Source organism: Plodia interpunctella, chromosome 3, assembly GCF_027563975.2.
Source record: "Plodia interpunctella isolate USDA-ARS_2022_Savannah chromosome 3, ilPloInte3.2, whole genome shotgun sequence".
Classification (NCBI taxonomy): Eukaryota; Metazoa; Arthropoda; class Insecta; order Lepidoptera; family Pyralidae; genus Plodia; species Plodia interpunctella.
In genome coordinates, this window is record NC_071296.1 from 2,275,327 (window position 1) to 2,293,280 (window position 17,954).

Genomic DNA, 17,954 nt, shown 5'->3' on the forward strand with positions numbered 1-17,954 from the left:
GTTCACATTGAAACGAAGAACATGTTTTATAGAAAATAAATTTGTAGAAAAGATTAAGATGCTGATTTTCTCAGAAAAGTATTAAAACTGAAGGAAGCTAATACTGTAATATTTGAATTAGTTTTAATTAGGGCGGATTGTGTGTGAGATGATTCGAATAAAGATTAAAATGGCAGAGCAAATCAAAATGCTACAATACTATAGCTGACTAATCAAAGGATACTGGACAAGTGATAAAAGATTATGATTCAGATTAATTCAATTACCATTATGCCCTTCAGTAAAGCGCAATTTCATAAACAACATTAATAGTAATCAAACCTTAACAAATTGTATTGTCTAATAAAACAATGCTAAAGGTTCACAATCAGTCAATCAAATGGCCACTGGAAGTGGGTTAAACGGCGCTAGAGTCGCCGAGAGTTGATTGTATGCAAATTATTGAGTTGTAGTGTTGATGTAGACAGAACCAAAGATCCATAAAGCTTGATCCCTGTAGGTTGATCATGTTATAAGTGATAAGTATATGAGATCAGAAAGAAAATATAGCTGTCTGTATATCTAACATGTTTAGAATTAGCATTGATAAAGCTTAGAGCGATTTGGTATCAATAGAGGATTGTGGAAGGTAATTATACATTTTGCGTTCACCCCACATGGGATAAAGTAAGACAATGATGATAATGAAAATTATTAATAATAATGAAGACCTCAAGATATTCATCAATGCATGATTAAAAGATGGAAAACAGATATGAACGAACACAGTCAAGAATTTCGAAGCCCCTTGATATGAAAGGTGTAGTGATGTGAACATCAAGCTTAAACTGAAATGCCTTAAAAAAATGATTTACACTTAATCGGTAACACTCACAAACACCATTTTGGATATTATACTTGTAAATTCATACGTCATCAAGTCGAGTATTTATAAGTAATAAAGTAAAATCAGCTAACGCCTCAATTTGTTGGAGCGATAAAAAAAAACATCATCTACAAAAAGACTGTCTATTCCCTAATTTAGAGAAAAGTATATGATTTTATTTATTTATAGATATTGACACAATTGTCAATACAGTATCAATATACTGTTGTAGTAGCCATAATCACTTGCTTATGAATCAATAAAATTATTAATGCTAATATTTGACCTATTCCTCCAAGTTCAAGCCATTATAGAACTTGGTAGAAGCGGCACAGAAATAGCGGCGAGTCACCAAGCAATTTTCCTTCCATTTAGCGCTTCGCAAGTTCGTCGCGGAGGTGGAACGGTCTATTTTTATAACGACTATACGCTTATATTTTGAAACAATTAAATCCATATTCATCCAACCATCACTCAAATAACTTTAAATTTTATGAAGTCTTTAAATTTTAGTCAATTTAATAATATTTTAAGATTTCTAGGTAAAGACCAAAAAGAAAAGAAGCTACAATTTTTTAACGCATACATAATCGTATTGTATGAATGAGGAACCTCTTCTTATGTCATCCACAGGATAACGTTTTCATAACTCTGTCAAATTTTACTTCTACCAAGTATACCTTTATAGTTATCCCACACTGTTCAACCAATCTGTCACCCACACCACGACGTTTTGGGATAATAGTACAGTTGCACATAATTGGTGATCAAGTAGGCTCGACCTACTTACTTATTACCTCATTATGGTAGTTCTTTCCCGTGGGTTTTACTAGCGTTTCGGATTCCGTGAGAATCGTGATTACGGACCCATATAGTTCGATTTTAAAAGGTGTAGTTAAATGACGGATTAGAGGCCTGGGAATAATGAAACGAAATGAAATGGTCTTAGAAAGATGATATAATTGATCACTGGAGGACCTACAGCACCGGAGAAGTAACACGACTTTGGTACCTAATTTCTTTTTCCACAACCCTGTAATTACACTGCCTCTCTCAACCTTCAAGCTGGACCATAACAATGCAAACACTGCTGTTTCTGTTTGGCGGGTCAAATAGACGGGAGTGAAGTACCCATACTGACGACTATTGTATCAAGGTTTACCTCGGGTGAAATATTTTTTTTCCCACAGAGACTATCTCTTACGCACGCAATAACTACCTGCATAATTTAAATTCTTTGCGAAAATAAATAAGTTTCAGTAGGAGGATATACATACCTGCTCAAAATCTAGGTTCCTAACTCTACGCTTATTTTATAAAACAAACATCACTATAAAAACTAGTTACTTATCTTAAGTATGCCCATACTTAATGACTGTTAACGCATGGGCAACCAATAAATTTTCCATTTTCCGACACATTGAGTTCTAGTTAAAACGAGTACATCTATTAATTGACGCATTTAATTACAAAACAAAGTTCCAAGTTTATTACTTTAATCATGAGTCGCGACTTTCAGGTTTACTACAAACTGATTACGATCTATCGATTTGTAAAAGATACTGAACGTTCTGGGACTGTGTTTCGCAGTTTTGTTTCATCTCCACAAATGAAAATATTCTAAACTAGTGTTGTATTTTATGGGACATATTTTGTGGTGTAGCTAAGCAACCATAGGCATTGGTGCAAAAAATACACCGAACTTAAACACATAAGCTGTTTAGCTTGAAGGCCCCAGTACGGCACCAATCAGTTCTCCGATAGCTACGCCACTGGACATATAATTCCTTTCCGTCCAATTTCAAACCCATCCCAAAATCGAATACACCACAGCATATCAAGAGTCAATGCACGTAACAAAATAATTGCACACCACTTTTTATTCACGTTCTAAGTAACAATGATTACACGTTAGAATGATGGAAATTTTTAATCCTTCCCTTTAAAAATACCTCATTAAAATAAACACAAAGGAATGATGTTCTCCAAACTAACGATTTATTCTTATAGAATAAGACATAAGTTTCCCCAGAAATAAACGTTCCACGAAGGATACCTTATATGGCACAATATCACAGTGATAATATCCAAGTTCATGTTGAGCGAGTTGATTGGATGAGTAGTGTGGCAATTACAGATGTTAGAAAACATGCATGCGATGGAAATTAAATACAATCAACTAAACAGAAATATACGCTAATCTTCATAGACATATTCCTCATGGCTGAGGGTCGTGGTCATTACGCGGAATGAAACACACACACGACAAATTTCTTGGAATTATTAATGGAGTGGTTTGCCATTGCCTTCTCCATTTCACACACAAGTTAATAACAATCAACCAGTGGGCAGGTTTCCTCATGATGTTTTCCTTCACCGGAAGCAAGTGGTGGTCGATGAAAACTACTATACATGAGTCAGATTGGTATACAAACTCATGTGGCACGAGTAGGATTCGAACCTGGGACCTTTCTATCCACAGGCGGGCGTCTTAACCATTACACCATCACCGCTTTTACCTATGTCACGCTAATATAAGACTGTAATGTTCGTAAACTGGGGAGGTATAATTTTTGGAACTATACTATCGAAATTATTATATAAATTATTCAAAATTATCTTACTATACAATGTATTTTTAGGGTTGTATTTCACAAATTTAGAAATAATATTTCGAATACTAAGCAATATGTGCATATAAAAAGGGACCTTATGGCACCCGGCACTTACGCCATTATTGCCGTTGTTTTGTAGTGGAACAACGGCAATAAAGACCTAAGTGCCAGCCGCCATAAGGTCCCTTCTGATTGGGACGGCCACATATTATTTCGTAATTTCATATAATAACCTAAGTAAAAAGTTTTGTTTTGTCACAACTGAAAGAGAGCGTATAAACCCGAGTATTTGATAAAAAAATTAACTTGAAACCTGTACGCATTTCTGCGAAACATTTGCTTTTTGACAGATGAACAGATAGACGGACAAAGTATGACCCTATAACGATTCATATCGCCTTTTGAGGTAAAGCAGCCTAAAATAAAATTATCTTATAAAATATGGTATATATATATAATTAGCATAATCCACTTGCAAAACAACTCGTGTTGTTTGAACTATCTCAATCAAAGCCGAAGCATAGCAATTAGATGACGACAAACGATAAGACTCACGGTGCAATTGAAAATTGCATAGAACTGCACAGCCTGATCCCAGATCGGAAACTATGTCTTTGTACGGCGGTAATGAGCCATACAATGTAAATTGTATGATAACCGATATTCGTATACGACAAGTATTATTGATTATGCCTGTTCAAATTTAATACAAACTGGTTAACATTTGCGTTAACATTATGGAGGCTAAGATTATATTAAAAAAAAACTTTATTTCAGGTAAATGGGATACATTGATACAAAGTAACGTGTTAGTCGCCCTTAATATATAACATTAAATAAATTAAGCACAATAAATAGATTACGTTACATAGCTATGATATAATATGTATATGGAATACACAAACAAATTAAACAAATAATAACACAGTCAATCGTAAAAAAACAAGCATTTTTACCATATATATTTACGCAATTTCCCTTGGTCTCGTATCATGGAAACATTCACAACTATACGATTATCTTATATCTCAGATACTGTCTAAGATCACAGAATAAACAACCAGTCGCACGGGCGATTTTCAACGTGCATAAAAAAGCTTTGGAAAGGGGCATAATATTATATTAATATATTTTGTCTGAAGATGGTAGCGTATTTTTAACGGGACGATATTTCATCGCATTGATAAATAAGTTAAATATCGGAAGATCCAGATCCAGATCTGAGGGGTTATTGTGGGTTTGTAATTTTCACTTCTCTCCATGCAGTGTGGTTATCGTTGCGTCACAATGGCGCAATGTGATTGGATCGCTGCGTTTCACTTTGAATCGATTCGATGGTGAGAACTTGCGAAGTGAAATGCAAACCCGCACTTCGCCGTTCTTTACTCCTGTTCGAACGAAGGGTTTAAGGTCTTATTGGAGTTAAAAAAATGCGGGTTAAGTCGCACACGTCTTAAATTGAAAATAATTTACCGTAAACTGAGTAGATATAACAGAAACCTAAATTAGAAAATTGACCCACTTATTAGGTTTGAAATTATGAAATAGAAATATTTACGAGTCCCAAAGGACCGTTCGCAGAAAACATTAAACCACTTCTCGGATCGTAAACAAAACAACATATTTAACGTATCGGGAGCATCTTGACAGCTTCACGAAATGTTCATATGTTTACAATATTATGTGTACGCACAATCGGAGATCAAACGGCATATGCGGTCGGGAATAATGCAAATATAATACAAACTTTCCGGGAATTTAACACTATACTGATAAATATTCTCCATCCAATGCACTTTAAAAGCGGGGAAAAGAGAAACGCCAGAATTATATTCTCAATCAGATAAATTCAACAAAAACAGTGGATTTTATTCGTTTCAACAACTTGGCATTGCAAAAAAAGATTGAAAAAATATGTATAATAAATACCTATATGTAGTATGTGGTACAATGATATGCAAATTTTTAATCACTTCAGTGAAAAGTGAGATTTCACTTGTTAATTAAAAAATTGGATATTGTCGAGTGAGCATGCGGGGCACATAGTATTTTTGGAATAGGTCACGGAGTGGAAATCAAAAGTTATGAATATGTATACTCGTACGTAAGCATATTTTATTACTGTGTAAATGTCACGGCAAATTTACAAAAAACCCTTTTAAAAGACATTTCATCTCTGTTAAGACTCGAAAAATTCACATTTCAAACAAAAATAGTGAGATCAAAATAGGTTCGCTTGTTTCCAAATTACAATGAAGCAGACAGACATACAGATACACAAACAGGTCAAACTTCTGCGTCAAGAGCAAAAAATAAGCAATTAGTCAACAATTAAGATGTCCAATTAATTACCCGAAACGTTATAATGCAAATTGGTTTCATATAAATCGTTGCAAATTGTATTACCCTAATAAAGAACAATTTAAATTGACATAATCGTTTTAAAAGTTGTTCATGTATCACATCAAAAGGTTAAACGCAAGATAAATCTAAAATGTAGAACCCATTCAATTATGCTACAAATTAAAAACATAGACAAACAAAAATTAAAATGTCTGTCTGTATGATGTCATTCGTCTCGACAAGAAGCACTCGGAATCCGCAGAATCCAACGACGGATGTCTATGTTCCTGGTAGTATTTCTCATTAACATATGCCAACTAATATTGTAACAAGGGTTATCGGTACAGTTAGGGTTGCCAAGCATATCCTAATCCTTTTTTTTTTGTTTACCCAGAGGAAGGCTTGTTACGCACTGAGTGTGGGACTCCTGGGCCGCTAGTCGGCCCAGCCTACCCACTAAACCCCTGGGGCGCTTCCACGCTGACGTTATGTGGGACGTCACAGGGTCGCTAGGCATTTCACCGCGATGCCCCCCCGGCCGGCCTTTCGGCCCCGTCCTGGGCGAGCAGCAAGCACAAGTGCTAACCACCCGCCCCTTACGCCACGCGAGCTTGACGCGGACCATCAAACCCGCTCCGCGCACCAGTCAGAAAGCTGACGGGGGAGCGGGCATCACCGACCGCTGGTCCTGCAGGGACCAGCGGTCACAACACACACAGGACACACACAAAATCTTGGGTGCCACAGGGCACCCAAGTCTGCCCCTGTCGGGGCGCAAGAGGTGATAGGCAGGTGACACCCACACATTGCACCCTATACAGAGGCAGCCACCCTTCGGCCGCAGAGGACAGGGGATCGTCGAGAGACATACCGACGCTCCCCTTCCCCTGCGGCCCCACCGCACCGTGTTCAGCGCCACGGCCGCGCTGTGGTCACGGAGGACAAATCCCCGCAACCCCACCTCTGGTCCCCTCTGGTTTCCACATCCAATGGCTTGTGGCGGGTCACCAGCCAATGGCAGTACTACCGAGGGGACCGTTCACCAGGCCCAGAGCACCCACCAAAGTCTCTGACCTTGGGTTCCTGGGTGACTGGTTGTGTCAGACCAACCCCCCCGGTTACCTTTTTACGCTCTATCTACTCAACCAATCTTCGTCAATTTTTGCATACATGTAGTTTGAAGTATGGAGGAGGTTCCATCCCGGAAAAATGTTCCCGTGGGAAATTAACGCGGGCAAAGCTAGTTATATTATATAGTATCCTACGCACCGATGGGTTTACAGCCCAGCATATTCTTCATTTCATTCACAAAAGTTGTACGAGTTGAATCCCATTTTATACTTGGGGAACTAACTAGGAAATAAATAAGGTAAGTAAATATAGTTATATTTATATTTGCAACCATTTACTCCTCAGCATAATACGGTAAAAATGTTGTATTATTAAGATATAGGAAATATACAATAGCTTCTTATCGCAGTTATCATATTTTCTCGTGCCCCATGAGACAATATGGTTGCTTAGATTGCTTATCTCCTCTAAAAATCAAGGTCCGGTCGTCCTTAAGGACAACCCTGAATTAGTTTAAATAATGGCCATGGTGTTAGCTTGAGATAGGAGAGTAATCTAATATAAAGGGTGAATTTGAGCCTTTGAGCTATATTCAAAGAAAAAAATCACCCTGTATATCAGTAAAGACGGAAGATATATCTTAACTACGATATTTAAATTCGGATCTATTTAGTTTTACTAAATATTCATATAAAATATCTGTATTGGTAAATAAAAAATATGGATTATATTGGAGACTATGCCCCGGGCTAATAAGTTAAGAGGGAGGCAAAATAACACCGCCGTCAATTCTTGTCACGATCAGAAACTCCTTTGTCTTCAGTGCAATAATATAGCATACATTCTTTCAGTGTTGTTCGCGGAAAAATTTGGCCCCATTCGAGTTCTAAAAAGACCCACGCCCACGCTTTGCCATGCGGCATAAGGGGCGGTACTGAATCAATCACGCTACGCCACTGTTTTGGATGGAATAGGTTAAGCTGTCATTGCCAGCGAAGAAAAACCCACTGTTTATCCAAAGGGTCACACATACATAATACAGTCTTTCAATCTTAAGTACATTATTTTTCTGAATCACAAATAAGTTCATATAACATTCGCCACAAAACGACCGCAACTAATTACAATATCAATATTACAATTAGTAGTTAATAAAACAGCACTATTTAAAATTTATTTACTCATATTCGGCCTTGACAGATTTATTACAAGCTGTTCAAATTGAGCAAGGATAACAAACAGACACCCGGCACAATGGCTACTTTGTTACTGTTACGATTAAGCGCGAGCGTTGGTCATGTTTGCATGGCCAATTTGACAGCGTCTCATATACTAATAGTCAACGCAACAAGGAAGTGTATCTTCGTAATCGATCAATTAAAATACTGATATATCTATACAAATTAGAGATTTTTATTTATTTATTAGAAAAGCTTGAGAATAATTGAATATACTACTTGCGGCTATTAGTATTTTCCTTCTATGTAAGGTATCTTTGTCATTGCGAATTCCTGCTGTAAATTTTTCAAATATTCATTAATGTTTGGTATTCTAGTGAACGCCTATGAAAAAAAAAAGTTTCTTTCTTCAAACTATAAAATTATAAAGTTTATAATTTTTTATATATATTTTTTTTTATTTTCTAGTTTAGGGAAAAGGAGTTACACGGACAGGGAACTTTGCCGAGCTGTTGGACACATTAATAGTTAGCTAAAATATTAGCGACTAGACGTTGCGTGGGAATTTTGAGATAAAATATAGCCTATAGCAATCTTGGATAATGTACCTAATCTAATGGTGAAAGAATTTTTGAAATCGGTTTCGTATATTACCCCGCCCCAAACATACAAATTCACAAACGCTTGCCTCTTTATAATAATAGTATCGATAATAATATTAGCGAAAGAGCTAATTGCCATTCAGCGCATGTCTGTTTTCTGGATGCATCATCAAGTACATTATGGAGTTCAACAATCGGTAACAATAACATTGAAAATTCCCGAAATAGGTATCTACATTGAAAATCTAAATAAGACCGACCTTTCGCTCTTGGCACTGATACCTCGTTCGTTTTGTTATTTAAATAAAACAGAATATAGTACTTGTATTGAAATATCTGCAGTTTAAGAGTGAACAAAGTTAACAAGTAGGGTTGCCGACTTTTTTAAGGCCACTATTATTTTATTATACATTATTTCATAAAAAAATATTTTCTATTGTTTAATTAAATATAATTAAATAATTTTAATAAATGTTACGATTTTTTCGCTTTAAAATGTTTAGTATACTATATTGTATAGCAGGGTGGCAACCCTACATGCAAGTTAAACTCTGTCATTTAAAGGAAGCCATTGAAAATAGCAGCATGCTACTCTGTTCATCAAAAACAAGAAATATGTATTGTTTTTCTAAACTTAACAAAATGTAGCGTGAAATTAAAAGTTCTATTTCGAGCAATCAATTACAATTCGTGCTGAAATGGCATAGAATTTTATTACAATTGCGATTAACGATTTTCATTAATACGGATTGTTTTGTAAATAACTAATTAATACTAAATTTATGCAGATATTCGTTTACTTAAGTAAATATCACAAATCTAAGAATTTATCGATTAGTTAATTTCTTAACAAAATATTAATCTTGCAACATATTGTCGTTTCATTGATCTGAACAAATTATAATCTTATAATAAAAAAATAATACTATTATTTTTATATTATACAAATAAACTAGCTTCTGCCCAAAGCTTCGTCCGTGTTCATCCCCTTAATTAACCTCCATATCACATATATAGAGTGATAACGAAGTATAAACTCCTAATAGAACCAAAGGGGTTAGGTTCGGGTTATTTTACTTCTCACCAACGAATCGATTCGAAGTGAGACGCAGCGAACGAATCACATTGCGCCATTGTGACGCAACGACAACCACGCCGTAATGTGATTGGTTCGCTGCGTCTCATTTCGAATAGATAGTCACGACTAGCGAGACTCTCGACTCTAGATTCGAAAACACTCGCACCGTTGCAACAGTAAGTTGCGAGTGGTCCTTAAACCCTTTTACTAAAGCGCGCATGGTCGATTTACGAATCCACCAAGCCGTCCGTGCACAGTCGCAACATAATGCCAACGCCATTATTAAAAATATTAACAAACACATCGCAAAACGTATACACTGTTGAACAAAATATTTTTAAAAATTGACTTTTGAATGTTCACCGTGTCATGTATTGAACCCGTAGATTTCCACCAAATTTTGCAAACCTTGTTTATCCCGTTAACACGCAAGCTCGAATCATTCAACTGAAGCTAACATTGCATACAAGATATAGTTTTATATATGACCTGAATCGACTATTTCCATCCACACGGGTAATGTGGGACAGTACTAAAATAGGCGGACCACTGAACCAGGTATAATCTCATCCAATAGAGCTAATATAATATAAAAAATAACTTAAGTATATTACGCGTTTATGTAACGTTGGGTAAATAATATGTATACGAGATTATGCAAGTAGTTTGTAACAATAGGTGTATGTTTACGGATTACTAGCTGTTGCCCGCGATTCCGCACGCGGGAAAAAGTGTCTTATCTTAATATCCAGCGCTCAAACTATCTCGTATCATCCATGCTCGTCTGGTAGCAAAATAAAAACAAAGAATGAAGCTGCTTCGACTTCCGCGCGCACAGATTGAAAAATTGAATGACCTTTTACATACTTCAAAACTATAGGTGTGCTAAATTTCAAGAAGATAGGTTTGAGTGTGTGTAGATAAAAGCGAAAAACATTCACTCACTCATCGACTAGGCCAATTAAGATGGCAGGAAGGTAGATTGTGACAAAAAAACATAAGCTAAGAAAGAACTTTTGAAAATTCCTCAACGAATTTTCAAAAGTTTTCAAAACACCGACGACCTCGGTGGCGCAGTGGTAAAGTTCTTGCCACTGAACCGAGAGGTCCCGGGTTCGATCCCCGGTAGGGTCATGATGGAAAATGATCTTTTTCTGATTGGCCCGGGTCTTGGATATTTATCTATATATGTAATTGTTATAAAATATAGTATCGTTGAGTTAGTATCCCATAACACAAGTCTCGAACTTACTTTGGCGCTAGCTCAATCTGTGTGATTTGTCCAAATATATTTATTAAGTAAGTATAAGTATCGATATCTTGTTTATATTTATTAAGACAATAACTTATTCAGACCAATAAAACGAGCATTCTATTGCATAAAAATAATTTATAGTTCGGTCATAAAGACGTCTCGCATTGTGTACATAAGCATATGTCATTACAATGTAAGTAACAGCTCACAGGGTCTAGTCACGCAGTAATTGCGGCTGATTAGGCACAGGTGTAATAACCGATAGGACTCACGTCAGTTATGTCATTCTCGTTGCATCTGCATTATTACCTACTAGCTGATGCCCGCGACTTCGTTCGCGTGGCCGAACAATTTTCGGCAAGGAGTAGTAGTATACTTATTGGCGCCTTTCCTTCGGCCAATATAAAAAGACGTGTTATCGATTTTTATACCTCAACAGAAAATGCACATCAAACTGAACAACTTTTGTTAGGGCGTCATTTCTATATTTGCTATAGTTTAGCTGGACCATCATGGGTCGGCACCGTTGGCACTGCATTGTTAAAAGCCTCTAATATACTTTTGATTCCCGCAGCGACAGTTATACCACTTTCGCATTGCTTATTCTCGCTTATACTTTTACTCGCAGCTTCGCCCGCGTGGATTTCCCACGGGAACATTTCTGAATAATTTTCCGGGATAATTTTCCCTGTGTTCTTATAAACACCAATATAGTGATCATAGAGACTATCAGATCGTAGACACATAACTGACAACCTAACTATACGGCAACAAATGAACGGTCTAATCTAACTAAATTAGTAGCTTTACTGATTACAACTCGAATGTAGGCCATGTTGTTTTTGGCGCACACAGTCAACCTACTACTTATTCTGCCATTACTATGGTGTTCTAGATATCTTAATGGCGTGTAATGGAAAACAGAGTTAGTGTTCTAGGATATTATTAGGTGTAAACGCTACAAAAATTATCAATATTACCATTATGATATGGTTTGTGATATTGAAATGTTGTCCTAAATTTTAGATAGTAAATAGGTATTAAGCAGAAGGACCTACGGGGAAACACATAGTCAAATGCGAATAAAAGAATATAGTTATTTATTGTTGTCAAAAAGATCTTATTGCATTAACTGTCTCAAGTTCGCGTGTTCCCGATTATATTCGGGGCTATGACGCCGCGAAGCCCAGCCTCAGCGTACAAATAAACAAAACTAAAAACATTGAAGATTTGGCTATGATTTTACAATCGGACGCCTATTTGACGTTAAAATGTATGAGTGTAACACGGCATCAATCAATAGCGCATAATAATTAAAACATTAATCACATATCTAAAATTATATAGTAAAAATCATTATAGAAAATCGCGGAAATATAAAACCAGTAACGCCATCTATTAAATTATGAGAGCAAAGTTATTCACAACGTGGCAACATAGATGGCGTTAGTAAGATTAAATGAAAAGGACACATGACACGAACGATGAATCGATTAATGCCGGCTATACACTATTGGCAAACAAACTTCGCGTATTCAGCATACGTTGCTCGCCAAATTCTCGCGTATTCAGCATACGTTGCTGGTTTTTTAAACTGCGCAATGTTCGTTAATTGGCATTGTAAGTCAACACGATCTTGCACGCAAGTTATAGGTGGTGATTTCATAATTATTTGAGATCCTTTCCGCTTTGACATTAATTTTAATGCAAAAGGTTAAAAAATATAAACCGCAAGATAAATATATTACCATTCCGTATATCGTGGAAAATAGAGGTAACAGGGTAATTGTCACACGCGAAAAATGCGATCATAAAACTGAAATTATAGTCGATTTTTCAGTCGATAAATGACACGTCATTACACATATGTTACATACAATGTACAGTCAACAGCGCGTCAACCTACCCAAACTCCCCGCTATTACCGCGTCAAAGAGGTTCATGCAGGGTAACTTGATGTGGTGTTGGCTGGCACAGCACTGACCTGAGCGTGCAGGTGAGCTGCAGGTCGTGCTGGAAGCGCGCGAGCGCAGGCGCGCCCTCCACGCGCACAGCGTGCACCTTGTCGCGCAGCGCGCCGCCGCCGCCGCCGCCGCCGCCGCCGCCGCCGCCGCAGCGCTCGCGCAGGATCGACATTATGTTCGGCTGCCGGAGGAACGCCACCACCTACGAGACACAAACGCTGAATTTCAGCATCGGCCGATTTCTTTTATTTATTAGTATAAACTGTAAAAGTATAAACTATTTAGTTTTCGCTGTAAATTAAAAGAAATCGATGAAAATGTGCCCGGTGGCGTTAGTGAGACGGAAACGACCTCTGGAGATCTACCATCTAAGGGACAGAAATATTGACATAAGTTGAGATTGAATTCATTTTTCCCGGTTATGTTTGATAGGTATCGGTTAATAGAAAATCTTACAGCATGTTTTACTACGGATAACCATTTCTATATATTGAGACTTTTTTCTTTAAATTATTTACAGTATTAATTGCATATATAGCAATTATTCTTCAAAAATTTTTGAGTATTATTTGACAATAAAGACCACAACGATAAGGATCAATAATCCTTGCAAAGCCGAAACAAACAAAAATTGAACAAACCTTGTCATTATACGCGACCGGTATGTCGCTGGGAGTGTTGTGCGCGTGCGCGTCCGACGACGACAGCGGCGGCCGCGGCGGCGGCGTCGGCGCCTGAAGTAAGGGTATTGATTTATGATATATATTCATTTCCTATCATCAGACTAGTAGAGCTAAGTTAATATTAACGTCAACAAATCCTGCAATTTTTTTTTTGTGAAAATTATAGAAATTCTACAAACAAATAGTCTTTTCAATACGATTGATCTTATTGATTGAAATTGGCCAACAGTTGTACTACCTACATTCAGAAAACAGTTTGACCGTGGTAGCTGTAATAACTATATTAGTATTGTTAAATGTTTATATAACTTATTACATATATAATGTAACGTGCAAAAACATCACAGAAACTATAATCTAAAATGAACAAAAGCATGCATTCATACTGACACAAATCAAATAGCCAAAAAGGAATAATAATTTTAAAATCGTGCAATAAAAATAAATAACTATATATTAGGACAAATCACACAGATTGAGCTAGCCCCAAAGTAAATTCGAGACTTGTGTTATGGGATACTAACTCAACGATACTATATTTTATAATAACTTTACCAATCCACCACCGAAGTCGCAATAACTACAGCAAACTTTTTAAATAACAAATTAGAAACATAAGATTTGAAAACCAAACAAAACTGTTAAGTTTACTGCACCCTCTTAGTTTACTTGTGTCTCTTTCCATCCAAAGGTTGGCTGGAAGAAATTGCATTAACGATAAGTCTGCCTTTGCACTCATTATGTTTGAATATCTTGTTGTAACTGTACTCCTTTGTGAATGGTGCAATAAAGAGTTTATCTATCTATCTTCAAATTCAAATTCAAATTCAAATCATTTATTCAGAAATTAGACCTTCACAGGCACTTTTTCTCGTCAATCTTTAAATTTATAGTTATTTCTCACAAGCTAGAAACTACTGGCATTTCGGAACGACCACTGCTGAGAAGAAATGCCGAAAGAAACTCATTTGAACAGTGTTGGTCCCTATCATGCCAGATCGGCTTACCATTATTGTTTCTTACAAAAAAAAATTTTTTTCTTTTCTTTCTAATAATATATAAAAGTACATAATGTACATAGTCAAAAGGTATATCAAAACAGGTTATGATTGTGATCCGAGTGCTGATTATAATATATATATATATATATATATATATATATATATCGATGTGATCTAAAATTGTGGAAATACTAGAATGATTTTTTCAAAAATATAGTAAAAGCGACAGAGCGGCAATAGGCACCCACTTGTAAATTAGTTCGGGTACGCTTAATCACACACTACACACACTACTTAACGAAACGAAACGTGAGACAAACAGGAAAATCTCAAGATTTTGAGTGTTAATAGACATGTTGACAGGGTCAAACCGATGTTTCGGACTTCATACGAGAGCCGTTTTTAGGATATGTTAGGAACATAGACGGATTTGCGCAAACCCTATCTAATGTTTTGGGAAGAAATTCTGAAAATATTATCTTATAAGTGTAAGGAGTCTGCTTAAGCGCTTTCTGATAAAATATGATACTGCACTGCTAAATAAATCTGCCTGAAATGTTATGTCAGTTAGTCCTATCCAACACATCTGAATCACAATTTTAACGTAACTTGTTCGATATGTTACATATATGTCAGATACTTTATCAGCAAGCGGTAAAACAGACCGTTAACCTAATAATTTATTGCCTAATGCATCCTGAAGATGGCTCCCGTATCATCTTAACCAAGGCTACAAGTTATGAGGACTATGAGGCCCTGTGGCCTTACAGACGTCAAAGAGAGAGAAATTCGTAGACAGAGGAAAGCTTATGCGAAGTAGTAGAAGCAGTAGTAAGTAGAACTCATGATAGTGAATAATACTAGAAATACTTATCACTTTATAGTACAGTCAGCAGTACATCAACCTACCCAAATTATAACGCAAATTCGTCACTAAAACCACGGCATTGAAGTCTATCTATATGGTAATTTGGCATGTGGTTGACTGAACTAACCCAAAAATAAAAGCGTGCAAAACATCACAGCAAACAAAATACTGCATAAAGTACTTCAAAAAAACACCAAACATTTTCAAAATGCAGTCAAAACGAAACCTGTTCGATAAGCACTGGTCTCCTCCGCTGTGGGAGCAGCGGGGAGAAGGGGCCGGCGGCGGGCGCGCGGGGGACGCGGGGGTCGATGAATGTCGTGCGCCGCATCACGTGGTCCACGAAGAAACGCTGCGCCAACAAACTCTTTATCTCTCTCTCACACTAACGTCTTCTCGGATCATTCTCGGTTATGAAGCCTCAAAGCACGCAGTATAGAAACAAATTTTAGAGATTCGGTTGTGTATGTGTTGTGTTTGAATACCTATATACCCATCACATTAATGTCTGCTGCAAAGTTCTTCAGTTAGTTTAAGCATTTTGTTAATTGAGTTGTTATTTAATTTATATGAACGAATTCCAGTAATTAAAAGTAGTAAAAATTGTCTTGTATTTTGGGGATATGTATGCCAAGAGCAATAAAGATCCGTGCAGACCGCCTGCGAATTGTGGCTGGCTGCATTGCATACTAATATTCCATACAATAAACACGCATCTGTCTGCACCGGCCTCAAGCATAAACTTATACAGATTTTAAAACAATATGTATAGTAGTAGTACCTAAATTATGTGTCGCAGTTGAATAAAGAAGAGTCTACACGTCGTATCATTCAGCCGTCACAAATTTACATGGCGACCCTGCCAGGATGACTATTACTCAACAATTTTTATTGTTCATGTAAAAGCGTTATCTCCCAGCTAACCAATAAGATCTCAATATTGAAGATATCAATTTGCATAAATACATACTTTTGGACCTTATTCTTAGGGAATAAGGTATGTATTATGGACTTTTGGAGCCGACCGTACATTTTCTACAAATATGCTTAATGTACACATTATAATACAGTACTAAATATTTATATTTTATAATTATACCTTTCCATTCCTATCCAGCTTGGTGTCCCACCCCAGCGGCAGGTCCCGCTCAGTCTCACTGAACATGTTGACGAGGGACACGAGGTCCCGGTTGTGTTGGTAGCGCTCGAAGGAGGACGTGTCCCGTCGGATCTTCGATATCATATGCTTCAGAGTCGAGTTGCAGTTGTATAACGATGAGGCTTCCTGAATAAAAAAAGAATAAAGTTAGTATTGAACTCCACAATAACTATTTATAAATGTGAAAGTGTATTTGTCCTTCACTCACAGACAAATCAGTGTGATTTTTATGAGATTAAGAGCAGAGCCAGAGCCACCAAGTTCGTATTGTTGAAAACCATAATTGCATAAATCGTGCAAAGTCTCGTTGTTCACCATATTATGTACTTCTCCTCTCATTTCCGACATCCGCAGTAAAAAATAACATTAAAACTAGCTTCGAACGACATCCACATGAGGATATGTAGTGGTCGTATTCTAGGGCGGAACCACACACTTCTATCACACCTTCTTTTACCTCGTCTATTATTGTGTTACTACTAACCTCGTTCATATGTAGTATGGAGTAGAAGTCAGGCCTGGCTAGGAACTCAGCGGCGGGGTGGGGCGCGTGCGGCGGGGCGCGGGAGGAGCCCGCGGCGGGGGGAGGGGGGGACGCGCACGCCGCCTCTTCTTCTGCTAGCTGTGTGCGCGTCATTGTGCGCCGGATAGATTGATACCTGGAAAATGTTCATTTCGGATATTATCATTTTTTTAGTGGACCTTGTCATAAAATAAGTTGACATAATATAACATTATGATGGACAAGTAATAGTACATTTTGTCTATGAGAGCAATATTTATAAGTACCCACTGTTTCCAAATCTGTCTGGGTCGCAGAGACAGATTGAGTCCCACATACATTGAAAATTAGTTTACCATAACGATGCACTTAAAAATAGCCAATTTCAACAACTTCTCTTTTTTAAAATGTAAACCAAAATTTTAAGTATTACCTTCGATCCAACTGCCGCCTTTGGACTTCAGGTGCAGGCGACCTCGGAGTCGTGCCATTGACTCCTGGCCTCTGCCACGTGGTGGTCCTGTTGATATGATCAATGTAGAACACTCGCCCATGACTATCCATCCGGGCTTCCCATCCTGAAATATACAAAGAGAATTAAAACTATATTGAAGCTTTAGATTAATTTGGGCTTTTAGATTTATACCTGCATATTGGTTAACTATAAATACATGCAATGATCACTAGTGTATATGCGACAACTTGCCACTAGATGGCGTTAGGTTATCCTAAAAGTTATATCAAAGGCATTATTTAAGAGACTTGAATAA

General features: G+C 37.1%; 1 protein-coding gene across 5 annotated transcripts in view; it reads right to left on the reverse strand.

The window, feature by feature from the left end:
* The window catches only part of Hecw (Hecw ubiquitin protein ligase), an 85,089-nt gene that overhangs the window by 32,379 nt on the left and 34,756 nt on the right, over window positions 1-17,954 (reverse strand). For 4 of the 5 annotated variants that reach the window (XM_053770072.1, XM_053770070.2, XM_053770071.2 and 1 more), the window contains 6 exons: window positions 17,618-17,762; window positions 17,167-17,341; window positions 16,623-16,808; window positions 15,750-15,875; window positions 13,613-13,705; window positions 12,992-13,173 (listed from right to left, as the gene is read on the reverse strand). In XM_053770072.1, coding sequence (XP_053626047.1) covers window positions 12,992-13,173; window positions 13,613-13,705; window positions 15,750-15,875; window positions 16,623-16,808; window positions 17,167-17,341; window positions 17,618-17,762 — 907 coding nt within the window. The remainder of the gene's footprint in view (window positions 1-12,991; window positions 13,174-13,612; window positions 13,706-15,749; window positions 15,876-16,622; window positions 16,809-17,166; window positions 17,342-17,617; window positions 17,763-17,954) is intronic. The other variant, XM_053770073.2, reaches the window with a different exon arrangement.